The sequence below is a fragment of the Chaetodon trifascialis genome, chromosome 23 (assembly GCF_039877785.1).
Source record: "Chaetodon trifascialis isolate fChaTrf1 chromosome 23, fChaTrf1.hap1, whole genome shotgun sequence".
NCBI lineage: Eukaryota > Metazoa > Chordata > Actinopteri > Chaetodontiformes > Chaetodontidae > Chaetodon > Chaetodon trifascialis.
Window position 1 is genome coordinate 1,297,593 of NC_092078.1, and position 24,270 is coordinate 1,321,862.

Sequence of the window (24,270 nt, forward strand, 5' to 3'; positions counted from 1 at the left end):
AGAGGAGGAGAGAACTAAGATGAACTAAACACACACACTGCAAACCACATGACCCGGGTCATAACACTAACATACACATGATCAGCAGGTGTAATGTTCAGAATCAGAAATCAGAAAAGCTTTATTGCCAAGTACGATTTTACACATATGAGGAATTTGCTCTGGTGAGGTTGGTGCATGACACATCTATTAAAAAAGAAGCTGTTAGAAAAGTAAAAAATATAACATTAGTAAATAATATAAAAATAAGTAAAAGATATAACAATAGTAGAAACTGTAACAGTAAGTAAAAAAATCTAACAATATAAATATATGTACACAAATCAGTCTTTTTTTTAACATGTACCTCATCTTAGCTTAGCATGTTAGCATGCTTATACATGATAATAATAATGATCGGCTACGTCTGTCCTCAAGTAAAACTGGTTAACGATGGTACGGTGGTAACACTGTCGGCTCACAGCTAGGAGGTCTCGCTGTGGGCCCTGGGGGCGTGTCCTCCACCATGCCTTTAGTGCCTCCTGCTTGAGGAAAAAGGGGCATTTCTGTGTGGAGTTTGCATGTACTCGCTGTGTTCACCGGGGGTATCCTCCTTAAAAAACCCACTAAAACATGCAAGAAGATCACCACCTGACAGTGGTGACAAAGAGGAGCCCCAGAGGAAGGACGTGACGGGATGGGTTAAATGCAGAGAAACAAATTTCACAAATGCATGGCATGTGCAGTTTCCCCGCCTGCAACTCTGTGTGACTGTGACTAATAAAGGAATGTCTTTCCTAACTGCGACTTGTTTGATTTTCACTGGGAGCTGATCCTGCTCTTCGCCATCATGGTGATGCCACGGGTGTGTCACATATGCGTGTGCGCGCACACACACACAGACGCACACACAGACACACAAACGCAGAGTTGTGTTTCCATAGTTTTGGGGACATTACTTAGACTTAAATTCATTTCCTGGAGACTGACCACAACCGAAACCGACACCTAACCGTACCTTAACCATAACACCAGTCTTCATCCTAAAATTTAGTGATTTGCATTATGAGGACTTTTTGTACCCATAAATAAGGTGAGTCCCCACAATGTGAGGAATACAAGGCTACACACGCACACACACACACACACACACACACACACACAAACACACACACACACACACACACACACACACACACACACACACACACACACACACACACACAAACACACACACACACGCACACACACACACACACACACACACACACACACACACACACACACACACTTGATACATGGATCCTGCTCTGCCCCCTGCAGTGCATCATTCACATTACACAAAAAACTTTTTCCCCACACAGAATCTTTACAACACAATATGTTCATGACACAATTTAAATTGTTTCTCTTTTTTTTTGGACAGTAAAAGCAGAAAGTGAGACTTGATGCTTTCAGGTTCACACGTGTGTCCACACACACACCAACAGAGTCTGTACATAGAGGTGTGGAGACGCTGTGGTGTCTCTGTGGAGGGTTTGACAGAGTTATGGTCAAAGTGGATTATTAAATGTGGACACTCATGAAACAAAGCTGCCATTTGCAGACTGTCTCCATTCGACTTGTTGCAGTCACAGCACGACACGTCGGCTTCTAGACCCGTACAAACATAAATTCATCGATGAATCAAAGAAAAATACATGATTGAGCAGCAAGAGACGCAGTTAGCTTCATTGTATTACACAAACTGTATTTACACATTTATTTTCCTTTTCTATATTCTGTTATTTCAGATACAATAATACGATATGATCAGGTTTTTGCACAATATTGATTATAAATGGCCCAAAAGTTTAGATATATACATGAGAAAAACACTGATAAGAAAACATGCAAAGATAAATAAAAAGGACACTGAAGCATGATGGGACATTAACTGTTTCATGATCCGAGCGACCCAACTAGCTTTAAGCACACTCATCACTTTTTTGCCGTTCACCCAGTTGTTTTCTATTTGCAGTCACATTTCCGTCTGCGTGGACACGAGTTATCGTTGTTTCACCGCAGTGAAGTTTTGCCAGCAGCAGCAGCAGCAGAGCCATCGGCACAAAGAGGAAAACAGTTCTGAAGATGAAGAGTTGATGATCTGACGAGGGATGAGCCTCTTTGTGATGCTCTGCCAAGACAACAGAAGGGATCCACTGTGATGTCATGAGACGCTGTGATGACTCAATGTGTTACATGTAACCTTTTGTTATTCTTGAGATTGAATTAACGTTAAATGATTTTTCTTAAATTGTCTCACTGCAGAACATGTTTAAACTTTACGTTTCCAGACGTTTTCCAGTTCATGTACTACGTGTACATGAACTGAGTTTTTCCCCATCAGTAATCTGAGCAATGCCACATTGACACCGATGGTAAAAACTTTGATATGATAACTATGAAAAGTGCAAATTTAATATATTGGTGGTTTGTAGAAACTGATTCATGTTTTAAAATGTTTTAAATGTCTGAACACAACAAGACATATGATGCAGTCTGTCTCTGTCAAGGTCTTGTACTTGACAATTTATAGTTTAAAAAAATGCTAATGAACATAGTCCATCGGCAAACAATTGTCCCAGAAATACGAAATTATTGTGCATGTCATTATAATAAAGCATTTATACAAAAGCAAATGAATAGCATTCAAATATGTTTTGCAACAGACAAGGTTGTTTTAGTCTTCATGGACTCTCCTCTGACAGTCAGCAGGCTCAGTGCTGATTCTCCACCATCAGAAATTCTGCACTTGTAGAGTCCTTCATCAGACCTGGAAACACTGGGGATGATCATCCATTCTGTGGAGCTGCTGCTGATGAGGAGGCCATCTTTATAGAAATCAGCTGTGAGGATGGAGGGACTCATCTTGTTTCTACAGCGCAGAGTCACAACATCTCCCTCCATCACAGGAAGGACTGGACTCTCCAGGATCACAGAACCAGCTGAACAACATTCATCTGCTATTATTTCATGTCAAACTCAGGATGAATTCAGACATTTCTGTTGTCTCAATGCAAACGTACCAGTGACAGTGATGTTGATGCTGTTGCTTCTCTTCCCCCCTCCATCCTCACACCAGTACTCTCCACTGTCCTCTGGGTAAAGACTATTTTGGGTGCAGGACAAACCTGTTGATGTCAGCTTACTTCCAGGTTTACATGACGGTATTCCCCCTTTGGCCTTATGCACAAATTTCAATCCAGTTGAGTCACTGAACCCCTCACAATGGAACATGAGAGACTCGAATTCAAAGAACTGCAGTTTGTTCGGGATGACCTGAAGAGACACTGAATCTGAAACTAAACAACAGAAGATTTGTTCTCAAATCACATATAAAATACTGGAATACAATTCAAACCACAGAACCAAATCAGCACAAATGAATATATCAATACTCACAAACACTTCCCAGCAGGAAATGCATCCTTCAAAATAATACATCAATATAAACGAACAGCTAACTGCGACTTACCCACTTTGTGAAGGAGCACAGGCAGCAGGAACAACACATTCATCACTGGAGAGACAAAAGATGAGAGCTGAACTCAGAGACTCCTTTATAACATCTAGATGCTTTGTCAGTTCTTGAAGCTACAAGAGCGACTGCTGAAGGTCAGCGTGCAGCCTGTTCAATCTCATCACTGATGCAGTAAAATACAACACAAGCAAAAGAGTCAGTACTCACACAGTCTGATGCAGAGAGCTGTGACCTCCATGCTGTCTCACTGCTGACTGTCTGAACATCAGACTGAAGTGGACTGAAGGTGAGGAGGGGTCTGTTCCTGTGTGGCCTCTTTCTGCTGTTGGTGCAACAGTAATTTTGTGCTTTAGACTGAAAACCTTTTCTCAGAGATGGAGCAGCTGTCGTGGTAGAAATAGCCTCAGTGGTTAAGCTAAATATCACAGGGTGGATCACGGCAGATTTACACATGTGAAGAACTCTGGTGAAAATAAAGATAAAAATATAAACTGAAATGACCGGAGCGAGTTTTTCTTGGTGTCAGTGACGTTTAAACAAGACTAAGAGTCCACAGCCATGCTGGACCGGGGTGAGCCACACGAATGTAATTTCAAGTGTGCCTGATGTTTGTGCCAATCAGAGAAATGTCTTTTTCTCTGTTGGTTTCAGAACTTGTTGGAACTATAACACTTCTTGCATAGCCCTGTGAATTCCTTCATGTTTAGCTAAATGTCGCAAAACCTACAGAAATTCTGATGACCAGGAACCAAAAATTGCTCTAGAATTAAATTATTTAATCATATTTTAAATTTGATGGCCAAGTTTATGTGTTCAATAGTCGCAAAGGCTTCTGTGGACGCAACGAGCCACCAGGATCTATCAAAATCTTGGTTTATTGTTAATCCCACACATACTGTATCTCTAAAGCTGCTGCACTGGACTTTCAGCATCGTCTCCTGTAAAACACCAAGAGAAACCTGTGGTTCTCTTTGCTCCATGACCTCTTTTTTGTCTGGTGGAATATAGAGTATAACAACGGCTACTTCTTTCATTTTCACAAATACACTCAAACACACACAATTGATTGACAGTCCTGCTCTGCCCCCTGCAGGACATTATCCGCAGCATCAGTATCATCCACAGTATTGGCCTTGTACTGGAATTAGAGTATTCAATACAATTTTGAAATGTTCCTTTTCTGTGCAAATATTACAATACAATAAGATCATGATGCAATTTTGGCTGTTTCAATTATTATTATTATTATTATTATTTATTTTATTTATTTATTTATTTATTTTTTAACTTTTGGTCAAAAAATACCAGCAGAAAGAGAGACTTCATGCTTTGAGGTACAGTCTAATGCATTTTGTTCATGGGGGATTTCAGCATGTGTTGGTCAGGCTGTTACAGATTAAAGTTAGTCTCAGTTGCAGCTGCAGTTATCAATGCATACAGTGTGCTACTTGTTAAAGATTAAAAGAAGGCAGGACATGTGATTTTCTGGACTTTGACAGAAGAGATTCGCTGTCTACAATGACCACCTGATTCAGGAAACAGGTAGGCTGAAACAACATATTAATTCAATGTAATTAATGGAAAAATCATAATCATGTGACTAAACCCCAAGGAAATTGTAATCCCAAAGGTGGTTGACTACAGTTTAAGTTTGTTTAAACTCCAGAAATAAAGTAGGATTGTTCCTGGTGACCAATTGTACATGTTGTTCTCTGTCCCTGAAAAGCAACCATCGGCAACAATTTATCATTGTTTGACTACTTAAAGAGCATATTTGATAAAAAAAAAAAAAAAAAAAAAAAAAAAAAGCTAAGTCGATACTTGTCAATATTTATTGGCTTTGCAATAAACTTTATTTAACTAACCCAAATCCTGTGAATATATGAGAGCATTGTGGATTGAAATTGAAGGACAGCACCAAATGAAGACAACTGTCCAGAAATCATATAGAATATATATGTTATAATTTAAAAAAAAACATATCTTAACATATATATTTTAGATTTACTTTATATTTAATATTTCAGTATTACTCATTTTGTTATTTCGCACAAATACAAGTGAAATGTGTGTGTCTTTTCTAGGGATTAACGTTTTTCAGCTACTTTTCAGCTACTACTCAATTTCAACTCTAGGATGCCTCGCCTGAAGGATGGGTGGTCCTCCAAATCTCATCTGGGTACCATCTATGCTTTGGTTTTCCATCATACTGCTGTCTTCCTTCTCCTAACACATCGTTGTGGAGGTATAGACGTCAGTAGCACCTGTCAAAATCTCAAACTGCTGAACTACTCACCTAACCCTAACCCTAACCCTAACCCTATTAACCCTCCCCCTATCTAAACCTAATCCATCCATGCGCCTCACCTGAATCCCTTTACCTGCTTCCAATCCGTATTTCACATCCCATGGGACCAGTAGATCTCAAGTAAAATGCCAAAACTCTGCTTGACCCTGATTAGACTCAGAGTTTCTGCTGCCTCCTTTTGGCCAGATTGGATGATTCATGGTCCTTCTCAGAGGTGTCCAAAATTTTTAATTTTGAATGTAGAGAAATGTAAAGTTTCAATATATCCATGCTTTGTAGAAACATACAATGCCAACATTTCTTCTAGTGATTGGGTTGAACCCAAGATGGCTTTGGCTTAAAAAAAAAAAAGCCTGTGGGATACCACAAGGTACAATTCTGGGACCTATTTTGTTTTCCCCCTGGTCAATACCCAGAACTTAATATATCATTTATTTCATACCACATGAATTTAAGAGATCCTTAATCCTCTGAAGGTGACACATTACTCTCATTTTCTAGCTGTTTAATCTGACTTACATTTGGTTTCAGGTCAGGTCCGGGTCCTCAGCCCATCACAGCCAATTGTGGCAAGACTTGGTGATGACATCATATTATCTTGCCACCTGGAACCTGCTGAAGATGCCTCTGACCAGACAATAGAGTGGACGAGACCTGACCTGAACCCTCGATTTGTCCATGTGTGGCGTGATGGTGTGGAACTAAAGACTAAAAAACATCCATTCTATGTCGGGAGAACGTCAATGTCAGTCAGCAAACTGAAACATGGAGACTTTTCACTGAAACTTCATGAAATAAAACGATCTGATGAGGGAACATACAGATGCTTCGTTCCCACACTGAATAGAGAATCTTCTGTTGAGCTTGTTGTTGGTGAGTGGATAAACAACATTGGTTTTATAGGGCTGAACCTCAAAGTGACAGTTGATCAGTGGAACCACAGTGGACAATTATTGTCAACATCCAAGAAGTAGGACCAGACTTTTTGAAGGCCAAATGACCTGTAGCTGGATGATACCAGCTGGTCCACAGAACTTTAATCTAAACTTTTCTTCTCTTCATCATTAGGTGCAGTCTCATCACTCATCATCAGCTTAATGAGGACTGAGAGTGATGGAGACACCAGTGGAGTGGATTTACAGTGTGAGTCTAAAGGCTGGTATCCAGAACCTGAGGTGTTGTGGCTAAATGCTGAGGGGAACCTCCTCTCTGCTGGACCCACAGAGACAGTCAGAGGTCCTGGTGGCCTCCATACTGTCAGCAGCAGAGTGACTCTGGAGAAGAGACACAACAACAGCCTCACCTGTAAAGTCCAGCAGAAGAATGTTAACCAGACAATAGAGACAAACATCCCGGTTACAGGTAGAAAAGTTAGTTCTATATTTATAAATTCATTGTTTTATGCTAAAAACTCAGAGTACTAGATGTTGTTGTTCTTTGTTTTATCATCAGATGAATTCTTTAGTGTTGCTCACATCATCATCATCATCATCATCAGCTTGGCTGTGGTTTTCATGGTTATTCTTGCAGTCGTCTTTGTTGTGTGGAAATGGAAACGGAAACAAAGGAGTAAGTCTGGTTTTAATGATCATACTCTGCCTCTGTCCTGTCCTCTGATTTTACATTGTTTCTGTCTTTGCTTCACAACAGGCAAGAACGTTTCAACAGAAACGAGAACAAGTGACGACACGGAACTCCAACCCCTCTTTAAGGAAAAAGAAGAAAAGGAAATACAAACACTGCAGGTCATGGACCAGAGCACAGATACCAAGGATCTGGATGAGAAAAACCTTCGAGAACAGTTAAATAAAGTAGAGGAAGAACGCAATGATGTGCTAAGGATGGTTAATTTTTTTATGGTACACAAAAAGGATGTGGAGAACCAGGAAGCTATAGTTGCACAACAAATGCAGGAGATAAAAAGACAGAAAGAGGAAAATAATATAAAAGAAGAGAAACAGAATGAAAATGAGCATCTAGTTACCAAAGCAAATCTCGACACAATGGAGAAAGAACTTGAGAAAAAACACCAGGGCACAGTTGCAACTTCAGAGTCAATATTTCAATGTGTTTCTATTCTGACAGAGAAGAAGAAAGAGTTAGATATTCAGAGAGAGCAAATTCAAAAACAACTGGAGGAGATAGAGCAGCAAAGAGCTGAAATTCAAAAGGGTTAGACTAGCCCTCGATAGGTAGACACCAAGCAGTCTAACCTAATCTAACCAAGCTGGTTTAACAGCCACCCCAGCTGCATGGCTCTGAGGTCAGTCCTTAGAAAAATGGTTGTCACTGGATGGAAGTACTGTAGTCAAAATGTTTTTCAGTCATCTCAATGATTATTCACGTTTTTATGGATTGTATGTCTGTGTTATGAGGTGCTTTGTTTTGTTGAAATCAAAAATCATGTACATCACAAGCAACAGTGAGAACTTCTGTGTCTTATTACAATTATTGTTCTTTTGAAGGCTTTTAAAAGAGAATATTGTCAGTTTTTGTTTTAGTTGTTTTTTGTTGTGTACAAATGCTGCATTTTTAAATGTGAGGTGGAACCTTTTTAGACGACACAATGTTCAATAACAGAACTGCTTTTATTCCGCTTCTTTTTTCATTCAACCTCAACAGCTGGTGAGCTTTGCATTTGTGGGGATGGTCTTGTGTTGACAATATGTTGATGGTTTATAACAATGTTCAAAGTAACATTCAGGGTCAGTGTTACATCAGCATCTGTCACACTGTGTGACCACAGAGGCCACAGTGAGTACAGCTAACGGCAGCAGCGGCGGCTCTGTTCTTGTAAAAAGTGTTTTTAGATGTGTGAACAGAGAAGAGAGAAAAATGTGGTTTAACTGTAGTGAACTGAAACGGGCAGTGAAACTGTGAGTTCGCCCAAACTATCACTGTTTCATGATGATGACGAAGAAGAAAAAGAATCACGTCTGTTTAAGTCATGTCCACTTCACAAGTCACACATTATCATCATTTAACAATCAATTTATTTACTTTCTTTGCAAATTACCTTTAACGTCGTTGACAGAAATATGTCTTTTGTCATGAATATACAGAAGTGCACAACTTTCATTCTTCAAGGCATTAAAATGATTACAAGTGTAACAGACACAAAATAGTTTGAAAGTACAAAATGTCTCTTTTCGTCAATTCAAGAAGGCAGCAACCGACTGAGTAATGACTGTACAGCTTCCTGCTCTGCAGATGTCACAGAGCTTCCCGTCCTCCTGCATTCATGTGTCTCTACTCTCAGTAACCTGCAAGATGCAAAGATGCCAACCTTCACAAACGATACAACATTAACTCTCATGCTCGTGCATTTGAAGTTAGACTTCATTTCATCAGTTAAGATCAATTAAATGCCCCCTCACCATTAAGCTAAACCTTCTCCACCACTCTCCACCCACAGGAGAGAGGCTGCATTAAAATAGAGAAAAAGAGAAAATGGAGGCCAGTATTACCCTGAGTCCTGTCTAGTCGATTGAACTATACAAGTGATACTCTTCTGTTAAGCGTTGGCTGCTACCTGCATGAGGAAATGCCATCCCTGAACAGCTGGATACTCCTGGTTCTGTTTTGAAGACAGATGAAATTTCAGAAATGTTTGTTCACTTCAAACTGTATATGCATATGACACCTTCAAGTCTCTTGATTGTACTTTAAAGACATGAACTGGCCAGGAGATTGTGGACCACAGTGGCAGCCTTTAAACGTAGTGAGCTCATGAGTCCAAAGACTCCTCCAGAAAAAAAAGTTGTTAACATTATTTGATTATCTTGCTTTTTACAATCAATGTATTTAACTGTTGAATTACATTTTATCTAATGTATTTCTAAGCATGAAAGTATAAATGCTGTATCAAAGCATTCTCCAGCCAGGAATCCAATTCTGCTGGACAAATAGTTCATTTATTTATTCACTGACATAAAAGAAGAAAAACTGGACTGGGCAAAGAACACTGACGCTCTCTAAAGGAAGGGCCAAAGTCGTCTCTATTTCCTGAGGCAACTGAGGTCCTTTAACATCTGCCGGACTATGCTCAGGATTTTCTATGAGTCTGTGGTTGGTAGTGCTATTCTCTATGCTGTTGCATGCTGGGGCAGCAGGCTGAGGATGGCAGACGCCAACAGACTCAACAAACTGATCCGCAGGGCCAGTGACGTTGTGGGGATGGAGTGTGACTCTCTGACGGTGGTGTCAGAGAGGAGGATGCTGAATAAGCTACAGACTGTCATGGACAATGTCTGACACCCACTTCATTATGTGCTGGTCAGGCACAGGAGTACGTTCAGTGAAAGACTCATACCACCAAAACTCAGGACTGAACGCTACAGGAAATCATTCCTGTCTGTGAACATCAACCTGTACAACTCCTCCCTCTGAATGGCCCTTGGACTTTCACTTTCACTGTCTGTTCTGATGTATATTTTCCATTTCAATTTTGCACATCCAACTTCAATTTTTTGCACATCCTGTTTTTTTATACTGCCTTTATATATATACACACCTTGTATGGAACACTGCTACAAAAAACTATTTTCCCTCGGGGATCAATAAAGGAATCCTGAATCCTGCAATGCATATTGAGTCCAAAAATATTGGTATCAATCATTAAAATATTCTTTCATTTAGTGGCCTCTCAGTTGTAGCTATGGACCTGGAATAGCTGGTACACTGTTGTTTGTGTGTTTTTGGTTATTTAGCTTCCCACTCCAGTAAAAACACACTTTAGTGACCTGCATTCCCAGCAGGTCTCAAACTTTTCTAGCCAAGGAAGAGTCAAAACCCACCAAGTTGGTCCAGTACGTTGTTTTTCATGGTGGACTTAATTGTTTGCCGAAGCCCCCCCGCTTACATGTGGGGTACCACAGGGCTCAACGATTGGCCCATTTCTTTTTAGAAAAAAGGTTTCATTTGATTTTATTGTTATATAATGTGTTCTTGGAAAGGATATTTTACACATTGTTTCTATTCCATCTGTTCACAGATTGTACAGATATGTTTAGAGTCTTGCATGCTATTCTCTGTAATGCATGGTCATGGTGGCTATTAGAGCCGCAAACAGCTTCTCCCAAGAGCTGCTACTCAATGAACTCAGGGACCTTTTTCTGTCGTGGGTTTGTCGCATGGTTTTTGCTTGAACTGCTAAAAAGAAGCTTGAACTATCACAAAAGCCTGAAGGTCCTGATGTACATACAAACTAACGCCGTTTAGTTTGTCTGTGTTTCTCATTGTCAAGCTAATTACCTTTCATCTCCCTGGGTTTGGTGACCATAGCATATGTCGCCTCAACTGGAACAGCGAATTGGGCCTCTCCAGACACTGAAACAAAACACTTTGCACATCAGTAGCAAGAAGGTAGGCAGACAAAAATTTACGAAAATAAAAACTGACATAAAATCAGTCAATTTCCAAAGGAAATAAGTTCTCATCCAAAAGACTTCTTCCAGTCTAAGTATCCAGTGGGGAGTCCCAGGTGTTTTTCCCTTTGCAGGATCGTTCAGACCTTGGGAGTCGTTGAGCTCACATGTGAGTCCTTGACCCCCCCGGACATCATGTGAGTCGTTAGGGTCACATGAGTCACGGTGTTAATGTGTGAATTCTTGTTCTATAGAAATATTGTCATCCCTTACATTGTGGGTGTATCTGAAAAGGATTTTCAACAAACACCACACTTCAGTCCGGTAACACCCCGAGGCCCAAGCAGAGCAATGTAGTTCACAGTTCGCTTGTAGCGCTATCATTCAGAGGACTTTCATGACCTCATCTGACACGCCTCAGAGTGAAAGAGCGAACCACTGGGGGTCAAACTTTACCATGTTTCTGTTGGGCCTCACTTTACACTCTTACATCTGTAGCTATGAGACTCTTTTATCGAAGGCTTAAGAAGTTGATTTAACTGAAAGTTGCTTTTCTGTATCTATACAATCTTCGGACTGCATAGACTGTAGAGTAACTGAACCCACCTTCCCACCTGGAACAAACGCCCTAGTGTCCAGTTATACAAATACAGACATGTTTGAAGGAGGCTGGCGTTCCTCACCTGCTTGTGTAGAAGAGGAAGACTGGCAGGAGGAAGGAGAGGTTGTAGTACCTGTTTAAATAAAAAAATCAACAAAACAAAATGAGTTAACAGTGTGACAGCAGTCAGGAACCACCAGGACAGCTTTGGAAAGGACATGCAGAGGAAACATTTGAGATCGAAGAACTTTCTTTATTCTTATTGTGCGTACCTCTGGTGGCTGACTGATGTTTCCTAAATCGCAGTAATCCCACCAACAGCAGCAGAGCCAGAACACTGAGCACAATGCAGAGCAGCAGAGAGAGCTGAGGGGCATGATGGGAAGAAGGCTGAGGGGACGGCCGAGGCTCTTCTTCACGAGCTGCTGGGGTCATGATATCAATATCATTGTCGGACCAGAAGGTTGAAAACACTTCAGAGACTCAGAGTTTGAAACTGTCCTCAGCTGTGACTCCTCAGTCAGACTGCAGAGCAGCTTCAGATCAGTTCAAGCTTTCCGACGTGGAACTTAAACTAATAATCTCTGATTTATGTTGAAACACTGATGTGTCACCTCTGACAGCCAGCCAGCTCTCTGGTGATTCTCCAGCTCCAGAGATGCTGCACTTGTAGAGTCCCTCATTAGATGTGGAAACGCTGTGGATGGTCATCTCTGCTGCAGAGCTGCTCTCCATGAAGTGGCCATCTTTAAAGAATTCAGCGGTGAGGATGGAGGACGACGTCTGCTTCTGTCTACAGCGCAGAGTCACAGTGTCTCCCTCCATCACAGGAAGGACGGGACTGTCCAGGATCACTGAGACACCTGAACAACATACAGCATGTTTGGAAAAATATGAAATACTCTGAGAAGAGAAAGAACTGTTTCAAAATACGCTCATTATGTAAAATCCTGGACATATAAATCAACTGATCCTCAATCTAAAATGTCTCCAGACTAAAATGTGATGAATGAACTTCAGAGTATTTATTTCAAAAGGCATATTATTACTTGTGTACCAGTAGCAGTGAAGTTGACAGAGTTGGTTTTTCTTCCTCCTCCCAGTTCACACCAGTATTCTCCATTGTCAACTGCTGGAATAGCATGTTTAATTTGGCAGGGTCCCGTTGATGTCGACCAGCTCGGAGCACACGTTTTAACGACTCCTCCGATCTTCTTCATCACTCTCCATCCAGTCTGCCCGTCCAGTCCCTCACAGCTGACAACGACGGACTGGTATTCAAAGTGCTGCTGTCTGTTTGGAACAACCTGAGGAAAAGCTTCGTCTGCGACAGAGACACAAAGAAGGAGATGCTTCAAACCAAACTTTCTGCAATGAAAAGTCTGCTAACAAAATCACAAGATGCAACACAGTTTAAAGCACATGTGTTGTCATGAACTACATGATAACAAACTTCTCAGGTGTTCTGGCTCATGTCCAAGTGAACCATGAAAGAACAAATGAATCAACTGGTTAATTTTCATACCAGCATTCAGGCATCATCACTTGAGATACAAGTTTAAGATGTAATCCTTTAAGCTTTTGTCACCCACGACTCTGTTTCAGGTCCCAAAATTCTCACTGTCCAGAGCCGTTAAGTTGGCTTTTTGTTCAAACCACACAACGTATACATGACATTGTGAAGTGTGACTGATTCTCTAACTGCTGCTTACCGGCTGTTTGGGAATAACTGGAGTCAACTTGTGTGACCAGCAGCAGCAACACAGTCATCACTGGAGAGACAAGAGAGCCGTCGACTGTGTCAGATGGAAGATGTAACATATATAACATAACTGTCATGGACTGTCTGTGATATCTGACGCATCTGTGAGCAGATTACAGCACTCTCTGTTAACTATATCATCACGTGTTACCTCACAATGACAGACAGAGTCAGTACTCACACAGTGTGACGCAGAGAGCTGTGACCTCCATGTTGTCTCGCTGCTGACTGTCTGAACATCAGACTGAGTTTAAAGCATCACGTCAGAATCTGCTCCTCCTCTTCCTGCTTCTCCTCTGCTGACTGAGGGAGCAGCAGCAGGTTTCTGAGAGGCAGATTTGAGTTTTGACTTTGACCTGCAGTCATGTGGCTTCAGGCCAATCGTATTCTAAGGGAAGGTTCAAGTCTGTATAGGAGGGTCTTCCCCCCAAATTTGCCTATTTAATAAATGACTTTACAAAGTCCTCTAATATTCGGTCTTTGATGTTCTTAGTCTTGGGGTGAATGCCCATCAAGGTGCCCCATTGGCTGATAAGTATGTCCGTCTTGTGTTTTTAATGATGATTTATAAATGTTTTTGCCACAAGTTGCATTGAACCAAAACTCAATCAACTCAAGGCAGAAACGGAACAGACGATGAGCCTTTCCCCTCAATAAATGCAATGCCCTTCAACATGCCTGCTCAATACCCCTTTATTACAATGACACCCCCTATCCGCTGTCTTGTCCAGTCTTAGTTTGTTTATTTGTTTGTTTTGTAACTGCCCCTTAAGGTATACAGTCTACATTTGTCAATCTACCATGTCCTATACTGTCTTGTACTTGTGTAAAGTTTCTTTAATGTGTGCATAAATGTTCAATTTAAAACAAATGAACAAAAAACAACAACAACAAAAAAACAAACAAAAAAGGATGAGCCAAACAAAAAGCCCAAAACATAAAGCAGAGACAAAAACACAAGCAAGCAACAGCAGAGAAAAAAAGGACAGACACTCTGATCAGCTGGAAGACAAAGACAATCCAGCAAGAACAGGTAGCGGATCACAAGATGCTGGGGAAGTGATTGGATGATTGAGAACTGGTGGTCAGTGAAACTGGTGGAAAAAAGGACAAAGCCAAGAAGTAAAACATGAAATGCATAAGGAGGTCACTACAAAATAAAACAGGAAATGCAAACTGAACAATACATAGATCAGTGAACCAACTTTACACAAACTGCTGCAACCCACAGAGGAACCAGCAAGTGTCGCACAGCCGGAAGCAAAGAAAATGAAAGTTCAGTTCAAGGACACACACACAGCTTCATCCTCAGCATGCTGAGCGACCTTTGATATCAGTAAGTCTTGACTCATTCGAAACTGCTTGGATTTCGAGCTAAAAAAAGAAAAAGTCTGCATCAGTGCGAGAGCTCTGCAGACTCAGAGATCAGACTTCAAAACCCATACGCATTCATGTGAGCCTGCTGGAAAAGAACAATAGCGCCACAACACCTTATCTAAATCACATAGGGTGGGGCAGAAAGCACACATCAGTTTATAGGCTGTGATCGAGTGACTTTGACCGTGCAGCTTACTTTCCTTTGAGCTCAGGCTGCTCGACACACACAGAACAGGTATGTAGGTATTTTAAATGAAACACTTTACCTGATAGATCGTTTTGGTGAATCTTTTGCACATCATGATTGTGATTATTTGTAGCCTGTGTCCAGATTTAACGTCAAACTGTCGACTCGTTTCCCAGTTACCGGAGAGTTTCGTAGCACCAGTCAGTTGCTTATCGAACATGAAATGAGGTCAACGTCTGTTACAACATTTGGGAACCAGTCTGTACAAAGAACTTTCATGTGCGTCAAAGTCAAACTTGATTTATATAAACATAATAAAAACAATAAGAATAACAAGAATGAATGATGAATATATAAACAAAATGAACATGTCACTGAGCCACAATTTATATGAGAATAGCAGAAACAAATATATTTGTGCAGTTTTCAGTTCAATAAAGTTTGGGTTATGTTTTACATGGCGTCCCAGCTGTTTTAGAAACTGAATGGTGAAGGTAATCTGGGACCAATCACAGCATTCTGAGAGATGTGCTTTGAATTGGTTTGACATGTTTTAACATTGATTTACTTTCATTTTCAAAACTGCAGGATGATTCACATGACATCCAGGCTCTTCTTGAAACCTCAGCTCAATGACTTCTTGCATCACACTGTGGTCCTCCTCCTTCTCCAAACACACTCCTGTGGAGGTAAAATGCACACTAACACTTTTCACACTGAACTTTCATACATTAAATGAGCCCAAAGGCTACTGAAGATTAAATAAATAAATACAACCCTGCTGTCAGACGAGAACATCGATATGAAATGATTCTCCCAAAAGGTCAATGTGATTTTGAACTCAGTCCCAAAATTTTTGAAATTCTTGCTTTCTCAAATATCTGTGGATGGCAGCTGTAGTGTACTTCAGGTCATGTTGACTGAATTAAATTGGTCAACTGGAAGCATTACAGCCATAGTGTTACAAATTGAGCTTCTTCTCAGCTGTGCCAGCGGTGCCTCTCCTTTCAGGACTTTCTGCAGCTGTCTGCACTCGCTGCAGTCTTGTACAGACTTGATGCCCTCAGCGCTTCCTGTACATGCCGGACCACAGACCAAACCACAAAGAATAAAAGAGACCACTCAGGACTTTACAGATTCAGTCATGTACCAGAGTCAAACAGCTGTTCATAGCCTGTGGATCATGTTCCTGGGTGCATGCAGATTGCTTGACTTCCACTTGATACTGACCTATCATGTGGCCTGAAAGGTGCACAACATCAAACATGCCAAATTCTTGATATGTTTGGATGTCCACATCTGTGCACACTGAGGCAACTTGAATCGCTGCCACAAGCTAATGATGGCACTGGCTATCAATGTCGGCTATCTTTAGATACTTAGAGACCGCTGTCTGACATGTCTGACTCAGACTTACATACAGTAATGTCACTTGAACACAGTGGTATTCATCTGTCAAGACTGATTTAAAGAAAACACTATATTCCATTTTACTTTTATTATATTGAGTCACAAATTTATGGAGAACAAGCGGGACTAAAAGGAACAGATGCTTTTCTTTTTCATCAGGTCAGTCTCAGGTGACAGTGTCCATGGTTGGTGATGACATCATTTTGCCATGTCACATTGAACCGGCTGTGGATGCCAGTGACCTGACTGTGGAGTGGGCCAGACCTGACCTTGATCCCAGATTTGTCCATCTGAGGCGGGACAGTGTGGAGCTTCTGCCTGAGAAGAATCCACTGTACAGGGGGAGAACATCACTGTCCATCAACAAACTGAAGTGTGGGGACGTTTCACTGAAACTCTCCAAAGTGAAACTCTCTGATGAGGGATCATACAGATGCTTCATTCCCACATTTGGTACACAATCTGTGGTAGAACTTGCTGTAGGTAAGTTGGCATTAATACATTGTATGCTGAAAAAACTTCAATCATCCAGGAAAGCTGTGAATACACAATCTAGAGGGTTGCACTCTTTCGGTGTAGATGAGAAATTTGTAAAGATAACCAATGACAGTTGCTGCCGTCTTCTTGTTTTGATTTTTATGGCGGTTGAGATCAGTGAGCATTGCATTGCCATCCGTTGCATCCATTGGATTGTAACAGCTTCAAAGTACAAAGTATTTATAGTGTTCACTCAAAACGATAACATTCATGACAGTGTCCATTCTCAAACCCAAACCCAGTTCAGTTGCTGCCTGGATCGGTTTGAAACAACTGGGTGTTTCGTAAATTTTACGCATGCTTGTGCTGAGTAAGAGGGACACTTCAAGTGATAATGGGAATATTAAAGCCAACCACTGGGGCACTTTTCCTGACCAGGAGGGACTCATTTAGGTACTGACCGGCTATACCTGGCATTTCAGCCCACCAGAAGACATTTTGGGTACTGATCTGGGGGCAGACCAGAAAGGAGTTTTGGCCAACCACAAGGGCAATTACACCGAAAGGGTACCATCGGCCAAGAAGATGCATACTTGGGCCAGTTAGATGGGCAACTACAGGGGCACCTGTATCAGCCACAGAGGTAGCTGGGTTGATGAGAAAGCCATTTTTGGTCCAGCCAGAATGTCACATTATCTGACCAGAAGAGCGTGCTGGTGATTAGAAAGGCTTTTGGACTGATCAGATGGACACTTGGTTTAACAACAGGGCCAATGGGCCCACAAGAAGCCGTTTTTGATCACTGCAGGGCATTTAGGCCAAACAGCAGCCACTTCAAGTGAGCAGAATGGCATTCTGGCAGACCAAAGGATCACTTGGACAAACTGAGGTGACTGGAACTTGAACTAAGAAGATGAGTACTGACCACAGGGACACTAGGCTTTGATCAAATGTGCATTAGGGCCAACTAATGGGTGAGGGAGCCATTGTAGTGCTCTTGCATTCTTACTAAATAATTAAGGTGTCTCATTAGGATAAAAAGAAGGTTTTCATAAAAGCTCAGAAGGACAGATATTTTAAAACAATTTTTGTCTTTTTTGACTCTTCATTAGGTTCTGTCTCCTCACCTGAAATAGAGATTTCCAAAGTCAGCAGTGAAGTGATGTTAGAGTGTAAATCTAAAGGCTGGTATCCACAGCCTGAGGTGTCCTGGCTGGACGCTGAGGGAAAACGCCTCTCTGCTGGACCTACAGAGACATTCAGAGGTCCTGATGGCCTCTATACTGTCAGCAGGAGAGTGACTGTGGAGAAGAGACACAGCAACACCTTCACCTGTAGAGTCCAGCAGAAGACCATCAACCAGACCAGAGAGACACACGTCCATGTTCCAGGTTGGAAAATTGTTTATTGTATCGTATGGTTTAACGTATCACTTACAGAAAGTTGAAGTCTAGTTTTTGAAACACTTCTTTTCTGTGTTTATACTTTCAGCTGATCTGTTCATGGTCCAGTCCAGTTCTTCTGTTCGCATCTCAATCTGCTTGGCCGTGTGCTTCATGTTCATTGTTGCATGTTTTGTTGTTTTGTGGAAAGGGAGGCGAAACCAAATCAGTAAGTCACAACTTCATTACATTATTTCCAAAACCTCAAGTTACTTTCACATCTCTTCCATGGTTATTTTAACATTAATTAGGATTTTGAGTGAAGGTCTAAGAACCTCCTGACGTGATCTTAACCTCCCACAAAGAGCAACACCACATAAACTAAACTTCAATCTAAACACACACCTCTTCTGTTAACATAGAAACCTCAAAGAACAGGAATGAGCTTCTGGTGGAGAAAGAAACACACAGACTGGCAGAAAATGAGAAAATTAAGTATCTGGAAAAGGCAAAGGGAAACCTTGATGAGGAGCTGCAGAAGAATGAGAGAGAATCGGAATATGTAAAAGAGATGATTACAAAACTGATGAGGCAGAAGGAGAACCTGAAGAACCAGAGAGAGAAACTGATCTCACTACTGCAGGAGGACAAGACGCAGATAAAGGAGATCAAAAAGAAGCTCAAGAAAAAAGGTACAAAGCAGCAGCAGAAGCTGGAAGTCACTGAACAGAGAGAGAAAGGCCACGAAGAACTGATGAAGAACACAGGGACTCTACTGGAGACAACAGAAAACCTGATTATCAAAATGACAGGAAAGAAAGTCGAACTCGATAAAGACAAGGATCAGATAAATAAACACCTGGAAGAGACAAAAAGACAGAGCGAAGAGAATCAGAGGAAACTTCAGTCAGAGCCATCAGAGAGAGAAGAGGAAAGAAATAATCCATCATCCAATCAGCCTCAATGATTTTTTACTTGATATTTAATGTGTAAGCATTGAGAAAAGCTGATCCTTCGTCTCATCAGTTGAAGTTATCTTCCTGGTTTAGTCCAAACCCAGTAGATCAGCTTCTTCTGTATTGCTCTGTGTGTGTGTGTGTGTGTGTGTGTGCGTGTGTGTGTGTGTGTGTGTGTGTGTGTATGAGGCTCTTCACTGACATAAATAATACTTTGTACAGCATGTGTGATTAAATACTTATATAGACTTTGTGTCTGCGTTTGCCAAGATTTTTTTTTTAAATAAAATGAGCCTTTTAAGTATTTCACTCTAAATGCACTTAGTTTAAAATGACTCATTGATTTTCATCATTATTTTATCTCACTGAGTTGTCCTTCAGATTGGGGCAAACATCGCCCTCTGGTGGAACTGCTGCTCCAGTGCAAAAAAAACCCTTTTGCAGTTGTAATTGCTGATGCTGGCAATTTAATTATTTTTTTAAATAAATTATAATAATTGAACATGTTTCATTTAATAGTGTTATTGATATTTTTGCTGATTAACTTTTGCCTCTCTAGTTAAATTTCATATGATTTTGTGCTGTAAGTCTGTTTTTTAGTCATCAGTCACATCACACTTTAGCTTGTTTTTGAAGGTGTGTGTGTGTGTGTGGGGGGGGGATTAAATAAACAATATGAGGCTAACTAAATAAATGAATGAATAAAATTTTATCAGTTCAATAATGATTTAATAACTGAAAACCCTTTTTTTCACAGTAAATTATATATAAGTTCATGGACTCGAGCAGAGCCTCCATTGAACCTCCATCAATATCACAAACAGGGGAGGGGACAAAGGACACAAATTAATATGCTTGACTTATGCTTAACAGTTCAAGTAAAGAGACAAACAGGAAGTTATTACGCTGACAGAAGCATCTAAAAAAACTTTCTAATGTGTCAGAAAACATGTTTTTGACACCACACACCACAGGCCTAGTGAGGGTCATGTGTGCACCAAGATGTTCGTGACACATGTTGAACATAACTGACTCCTCAATAACAGAAGTGTCTTATTGAGCCTCCTGAGACGCCCTTCACCCTTTTCAGTGTCTTCTTTGTTTCTAAGCAGCTCAAAGTAAGATACAAAGCATGCTGTTTGAAAATAGGTCACACATCTATCGGTAGTTTTCATCTAAGTCTGACTGCACATGCTAACAAGACAGGACTGTGACACCTTTTCCAGCTATTTCATCGAACAAAGGTTTGTGTTCCTGTAATAAAAATATAGCATAAAGGTTGTTAACAAGTGGTTGTGCTACTTGTTACAATATCATATTAACTGTTTTGTAGGGATGACACAAAAGCTTGCTACTGTAATTGCATGCATCCCTGGTTAACGGTGTCAACATTAGCACATTTCTGACCTGCTAAAAGTACCTCTGCCGCTTCAATAGAGTTTGTCTGGTGTTTCCTTTCTGTTAGTTGTAAATTAAAGATTAGCTGTCATTTCCATGCATTTGTGTGTGTGCAGTCTCGGAAGTAATGTCAGAAATTTGAGGTCTCAAGCTAAAACCAGTGCTAACTTGAAAAGGAACGTGGGTTTTATATGTAAAGTAGGTGAGCTGCTCCTTTAATAAAGGAAACCACAACTCCTGCAGACAGTACCAGCGACAGGTGTAATGGACCTTTGAGGTCACACAGTTAATGTTGTGAAACTGTTGCCGTTTGCTGAGGTCCAGGCATCAAAACTGCAGACCGAGTAGTAGAATAGAATAGAATGTGACAATTTGATTGACATCTACTTAACTGAAAACAGCACAAAGAGAATATCCATCTTAACTGCATTAACTGCATTATCTATACCGCCTATCCCTTTAGGGGTTGCGGAGGCTGGAGCCTATCCCAGCTACAATGGGCGAGAGGCGAGGTACACCCTGAACCGGTCGCCAGCCGATTGCAGGGCCACATGCAAGGACAAACAACCATTCACACTCACACTCACACCTACGGACAATTTAGAGTCATCAATTAACCTAATGAGCATGTTTTTGGTCTGTGGGAGGAAGCCGGAGTACCTGGAGAGAACCCACGCATGCACGGGAAGAACATGCAAACTTCACACAGAAAGGCCCCGCCTGACCCGGGGATCGAATCGGCAACCTTCTTGCTGTGAGGCACGCGCACTACCTGCTGCGCCACCGTGCAGCCACAAAGAGAATATATCTAATATATTTAATTCAATTCAAATCGTGATTGGGTATGAAAGGGGCGTCCAGGAAAGGCTCCCTCAGTCAGCAGAGGAGAAGATTCTGACGTGATGCTTTAAACTCAGTCTGATGTTCAGACAGTCAGCAGCGAGACAACATGGAGGTCACAGCTATCTGCGTCACACTCTGTGAGTACTGACTCTGGGCTCTGTTTTCGACTCCGCCGCCGGCACGGCGAAAAGTCAGGTCCGCTGCGCTGATGGGGCGTGGCGCATCTCCACCTCCTTTTCATCTCAGTCCCACCCAGCGGCGCAATTCGGAAAGAGGGAGGGGAGAAGGCGTGAGGTGGGTTTGGCACAGCCGAGTCAAATCTTCACCAATCACAGCAGCTCCTCGCCTCACCTTTAAGAACGCCGCTGGCGAGGCGCATGGCAAGTTTCCAGGAGACTGACGTCACTCATGTCTCCTGACATCCGTTTGTATTACTTTCCACGCCCGTTTGTATATACTGTTTATTTTTTCTCAGTATATATATATTGTTTTATATGATGTTCTATATTTTGTGGTATATTTTGTTATATATTTTGTTATATTCTATTCTTGTAAGGAGCACTGCAACAAAAACAATTTCCCCTTGGGGATTTCTGATTCTGATTCTGATGTCTAAATATGAGGTCCTTAGATGGTAAATCCTCGGCCTCCTCCTCATCCTCCTCAAAGCAATGATGTACTCCATCTTTGTAGATAACGTTAAGCATTACAATGATAACATTCGTATTTGGAATGAAATGACGTGGATAACAGCGGACAACGATCATCACTTACATTTTTTCCATGTGTCTGTCTCTCTCTGTCTCTCAGTGCTCTGAGATAGATGCAGTATATCTGCTCTGTAGGATGTCACAGCTGTTTCTGTTGGCACAGTGACGTTAACCGATTAGTTCGCATCCCTGTTTCACCTGTGTACATTCGGTCAGGGTGAGTGACCATTACACGTGCCGAACGCGCTTGCAATGTGGTCAGATGAGATACTGATCAAAATATACAAATTTAGGTCTGACTGTATGTGCTGACTCAGACAGTTGCATTGAATCGTGGCTGTTGCTAATTATTGATCTCAGTGAAATGCCAGACACTGTGGAACCTGACTGTGAGGTATTGGTGACGTGAGCGCACGACTCCGCCGGTTTACAAAAATCCAGGTCTGAGGTGGCGAGCTTTCAGCGCACTTTTACGCTGCCGGCGCAGACCGAAATGGTCGAAAATGGCCGGCTCATTATGCCGACACCTCCCCCCTACTGCCAGCAATGCCCATCCTGGCGCACCTCTGTACGCCTCGGTTTACCAAAATACCACTGCGCCGGCACGGAAATAGAGCCCCTACTGTCAGTCTTCCTCTTCTACACTAACAGGTGAGGAACGCAAGCCTCCATTAAACATACTTATATATCAGACGTTTTAACACTGGGGTTTGGAAATAAGGGTATATACATGAAGTATTATTATTATTATTAAACATGACATTTCAAGCTGTGTCACATGCAAAAAAACAAAACAAAAACAAAAACATGGGGTTAAAACTCAAGTTAGAAGTATATTAAAATAATGTCCCTTTCATAAGCTCATCTGCTTTTTAAGTAAATCATTTTATTTTGTGCTCATTTTCATTTTTGCAAATTATTGTCTGCCCGTTTGCTTACCTGTATTTTCATTGTGTTTCAGTGGCAATATATGCTGTGAGAACAGTGTCAAACACAGACTGCAAGACCTTCAATCGGGTAAAAAAAGCTTGTCGATATCATTCAGTAAGTCAACCTTCCTTCCGGCAGCACTGCTTGTGAACAGGTATAAAGCAGCTCAAACAAAAACCACATGAGAAACCCACAGGCAGATGGCGCCTGAGTTGACTGCTGGGAGAGGCTGTTTGCGTCTCCACTCTTACCCGTGAAAATACCACAAGACAATGCACATATTACATTTAATTATATCAGGACGGCAAGTACTTTAAGCTGCACTGCAGCCTCACGTGTGGTGTTGGCGAGTGGGCAGGTGGTCAGGATTTTATAAATAAACAATGAAGACTCATGTGCTGCAGTAAATTTGGACCCTCAGCACATTGAGTCTGTCTGTTCTTGTGTGTTTTGCAGGTTACTGAGAGCAGAGACACCTGACTCAAGAAGGGAGGAGATCATGTTTCTCTAAGCTGTTTTTGGATTGTATTCATTCATTGGCATGCAGTTGGGTAGTTGTGTGTGTTTATGACAAAAGGAAATATTTCTGAGGTCATATATCAGATATATATGTATATATTCCTGCTGGGCTTCTCTCGACACTGAAATGTCATGAAATTGCAACTGTCATCCAAAGATTTTAAAATATCATTTTACCATTCGGCGTGGCGTCCCACAAGACTCAATTCTGGGCCCCTTACTGTTCAGTGTATATATGCTGCCATTTGGTTATATGAAATATGCTATGTAAATATTTTTTTTTTTTTGTAATGATTGTGTGAGACATTGGTTAACAAGCAGAAAAACACTTAAAGCAGATAAATAATCCATAAAAAGCTGTGCTTGTACTTGGACCAGTGCACAAGAGCTCCACTGGATTCTCCAGACTGAGAACCATCAGAATGGGAGCTGGTATTAGCGGTTGGGTCAGGGACGAGTTTTCATGCTCAGCGACATTTTCAGATGTCAAAACACCTTTTGTCCTTGCAGAGTAATTTGAGATAACGTCATCAGTCTTTTAT

General features: G+C 41.3%; 4 protein-coding genes across 4 annotated transcripts; 2 read left to right on the forward strand and 2 right to left on the reverse strand.

The window, feature by feature from the left end:
* Positions 1-2,670: 2,670 nt before the first annotated feature.
* Positions 2,671-3,740, reverse strand: LOC139351716 (low affinity immunoglobulin gamma Fc region receptor II-like). Its single transcript, XM_070993722.1, has 4 exons — positions 3,710-3,740; positions 3,497-3,541; positions 3,048-3,317; positions 2,671-2,966 (listed from the first exon to the last, which is right to left on the reverse strand). Exons 1-4 carry the CDS (start codon positions 3,738-3,740, stop codon positions 2,671-2,673), a joined length of 642 nt encoding a protein of 213 aa, XP_070849823.1.
* Positions 3,741-5,638: 1,898 nt separating this feature from the next.
* On the forward strand, positions 5,639-7,987 carry LOC139351717 (butyrophilin subfamily 3 member A2-like). Its single transcript, XM_070993723.1, has 4 exons — positions 5,639-5,681; positions 6,342-6,683; positions 6,879-7,172; positions 7,896-7,987. The coding sequence occupies exons 1-4, from the start codon at positions 5,639-5,641 to the stop codon at positions 7,985-7,987; spliced, it is 771 nt and encodes a 256-aa protein (XP_070849824.1).
* Positions 7,988-11,445: 3,458 nt separating this feature from the next.
* Positions 11,446-13,751, reverse strand: LOC139351718 (low affinity immunoglobulin gamma Fc region receptor III-A-like). Its single transcript, XM_070993724.1, has 7 exons — positions 13,721-13,751; positions 13,490-13,549; positions 12,835-13,101; positions 12,392-12,640; positions 12,050-12,202; positions 11,860-11,910; positions 11,446-11,462 (listed from the first exon to the last, which is right to left on the reverse strand). The coding sequence occupies exons 1-7, from the start codon at positions 13,749-13,751 to the stop codon at positions 11,446-11,448; spliced, it is 828 nt and encodes a 275-aa protein (XP_070849825.1).
* A 2,777-nt stretch (positions 13,752-16,528) lies between these two features.
* On the forward strand, positions 16,529-23,673 carry LOC139351720 (butyrophilin subfamily 1 member A1-like). Its single transcript, XM_070993726.1, has 5 exons — positions 16,529-16,547; positions 16,673-16,996; positions 18,103-18,381; positions 18,795-19,064; positions 23,666-23,673. The coding sequence occupies exons 1-5, from the start codon at positions 16,529-16,531 to the stop codon at positions 23,671-23,673; spliced, it is 900 nt and encodes a 299-aa protein (XP_070849827.1).
* The last annotated feature ends 597 nt before the right edge of the window (positions 23,674-24,270 follow it).

Bases quoted from the DNA above. Each gene is read 5' to 3' on its own strand.
- LOC139351716 (XM_070993722.1), bottom strand. From the start codon at position 3,740: ATGGAGGTCACAGCTCTCTGCATCAGACTGT. The intron at 3,318-3,496 runs GTAAGTCGCAGT...GTTTAGTTTCAG, and splicing joins TGTGCTCCTTCACAAAGTGG to ATTCAGTGTCTCTTCAGGTC. The intron at 2,967-3,047 runs GTACGTTTGCAT...AATGTTGTTCAG, and splicing joins CATCAACATCACTGTCACTG to CTGGTTCTGTGATCCTGGAG.
- LOC139351717 (XM_070993723.1), top strand. From the start codon at position 5,639: ATGCCTCGCCTGAAGGATGGGTGGTCCTCCAAATCTCATCTGG. The intron at 6,684-6,878 runs GTGAGTGGATAA...CTTCATCATTAG, and splicing joins TTCTGTTGAGCTTGTTGTTG to GTGCAGTCTCATCACTCATC. The intron at 7,173-7,895 runs GTAGAAAAGTTA...CTATTCTGACAG, and splicing joins GACAAACATCCCGGTTACAG to AGAAGAAGAAAGAGTTAGAT.
- LOC139351718 (XM_070993724.1), bottom strand. From the start codon at position 13,751: ATGGAGGTCACAGCTCTCTGCGTCACACTGT. The intron at 13,550-13,720 runs GTGAGTACTGAC...TTGTCTCTCCAG, and splicing joins AGCTCTCTGCGTCACACTGT to TGATGACTGTGTTGCTGCTG. The intron at 12,203-12,391 runs GTGACACATCAG...TCATGACCCCAG, and splicing joins GAGCTGGCTGGCTGTCAGAG to CAGCTCGTGAAGAAGAGCCT.
- LOC139351720 (XM_070993726.1), top strand. The intron at 16,997-18,102 runs GTAAGTTGGCAT...ACTCTTCATTAG, and splicing joins TGTGGTAGAACTTGCTGTAG to GTTCTGTCTCCTCACCTGAA. The intron at 18,382-18,794 runs GTTGGAAAATTG...CTGTTAACATAG, and splicing joins GACACACGTCCATGTTCCAG to AAACCTCAAAGAACAGGAAT.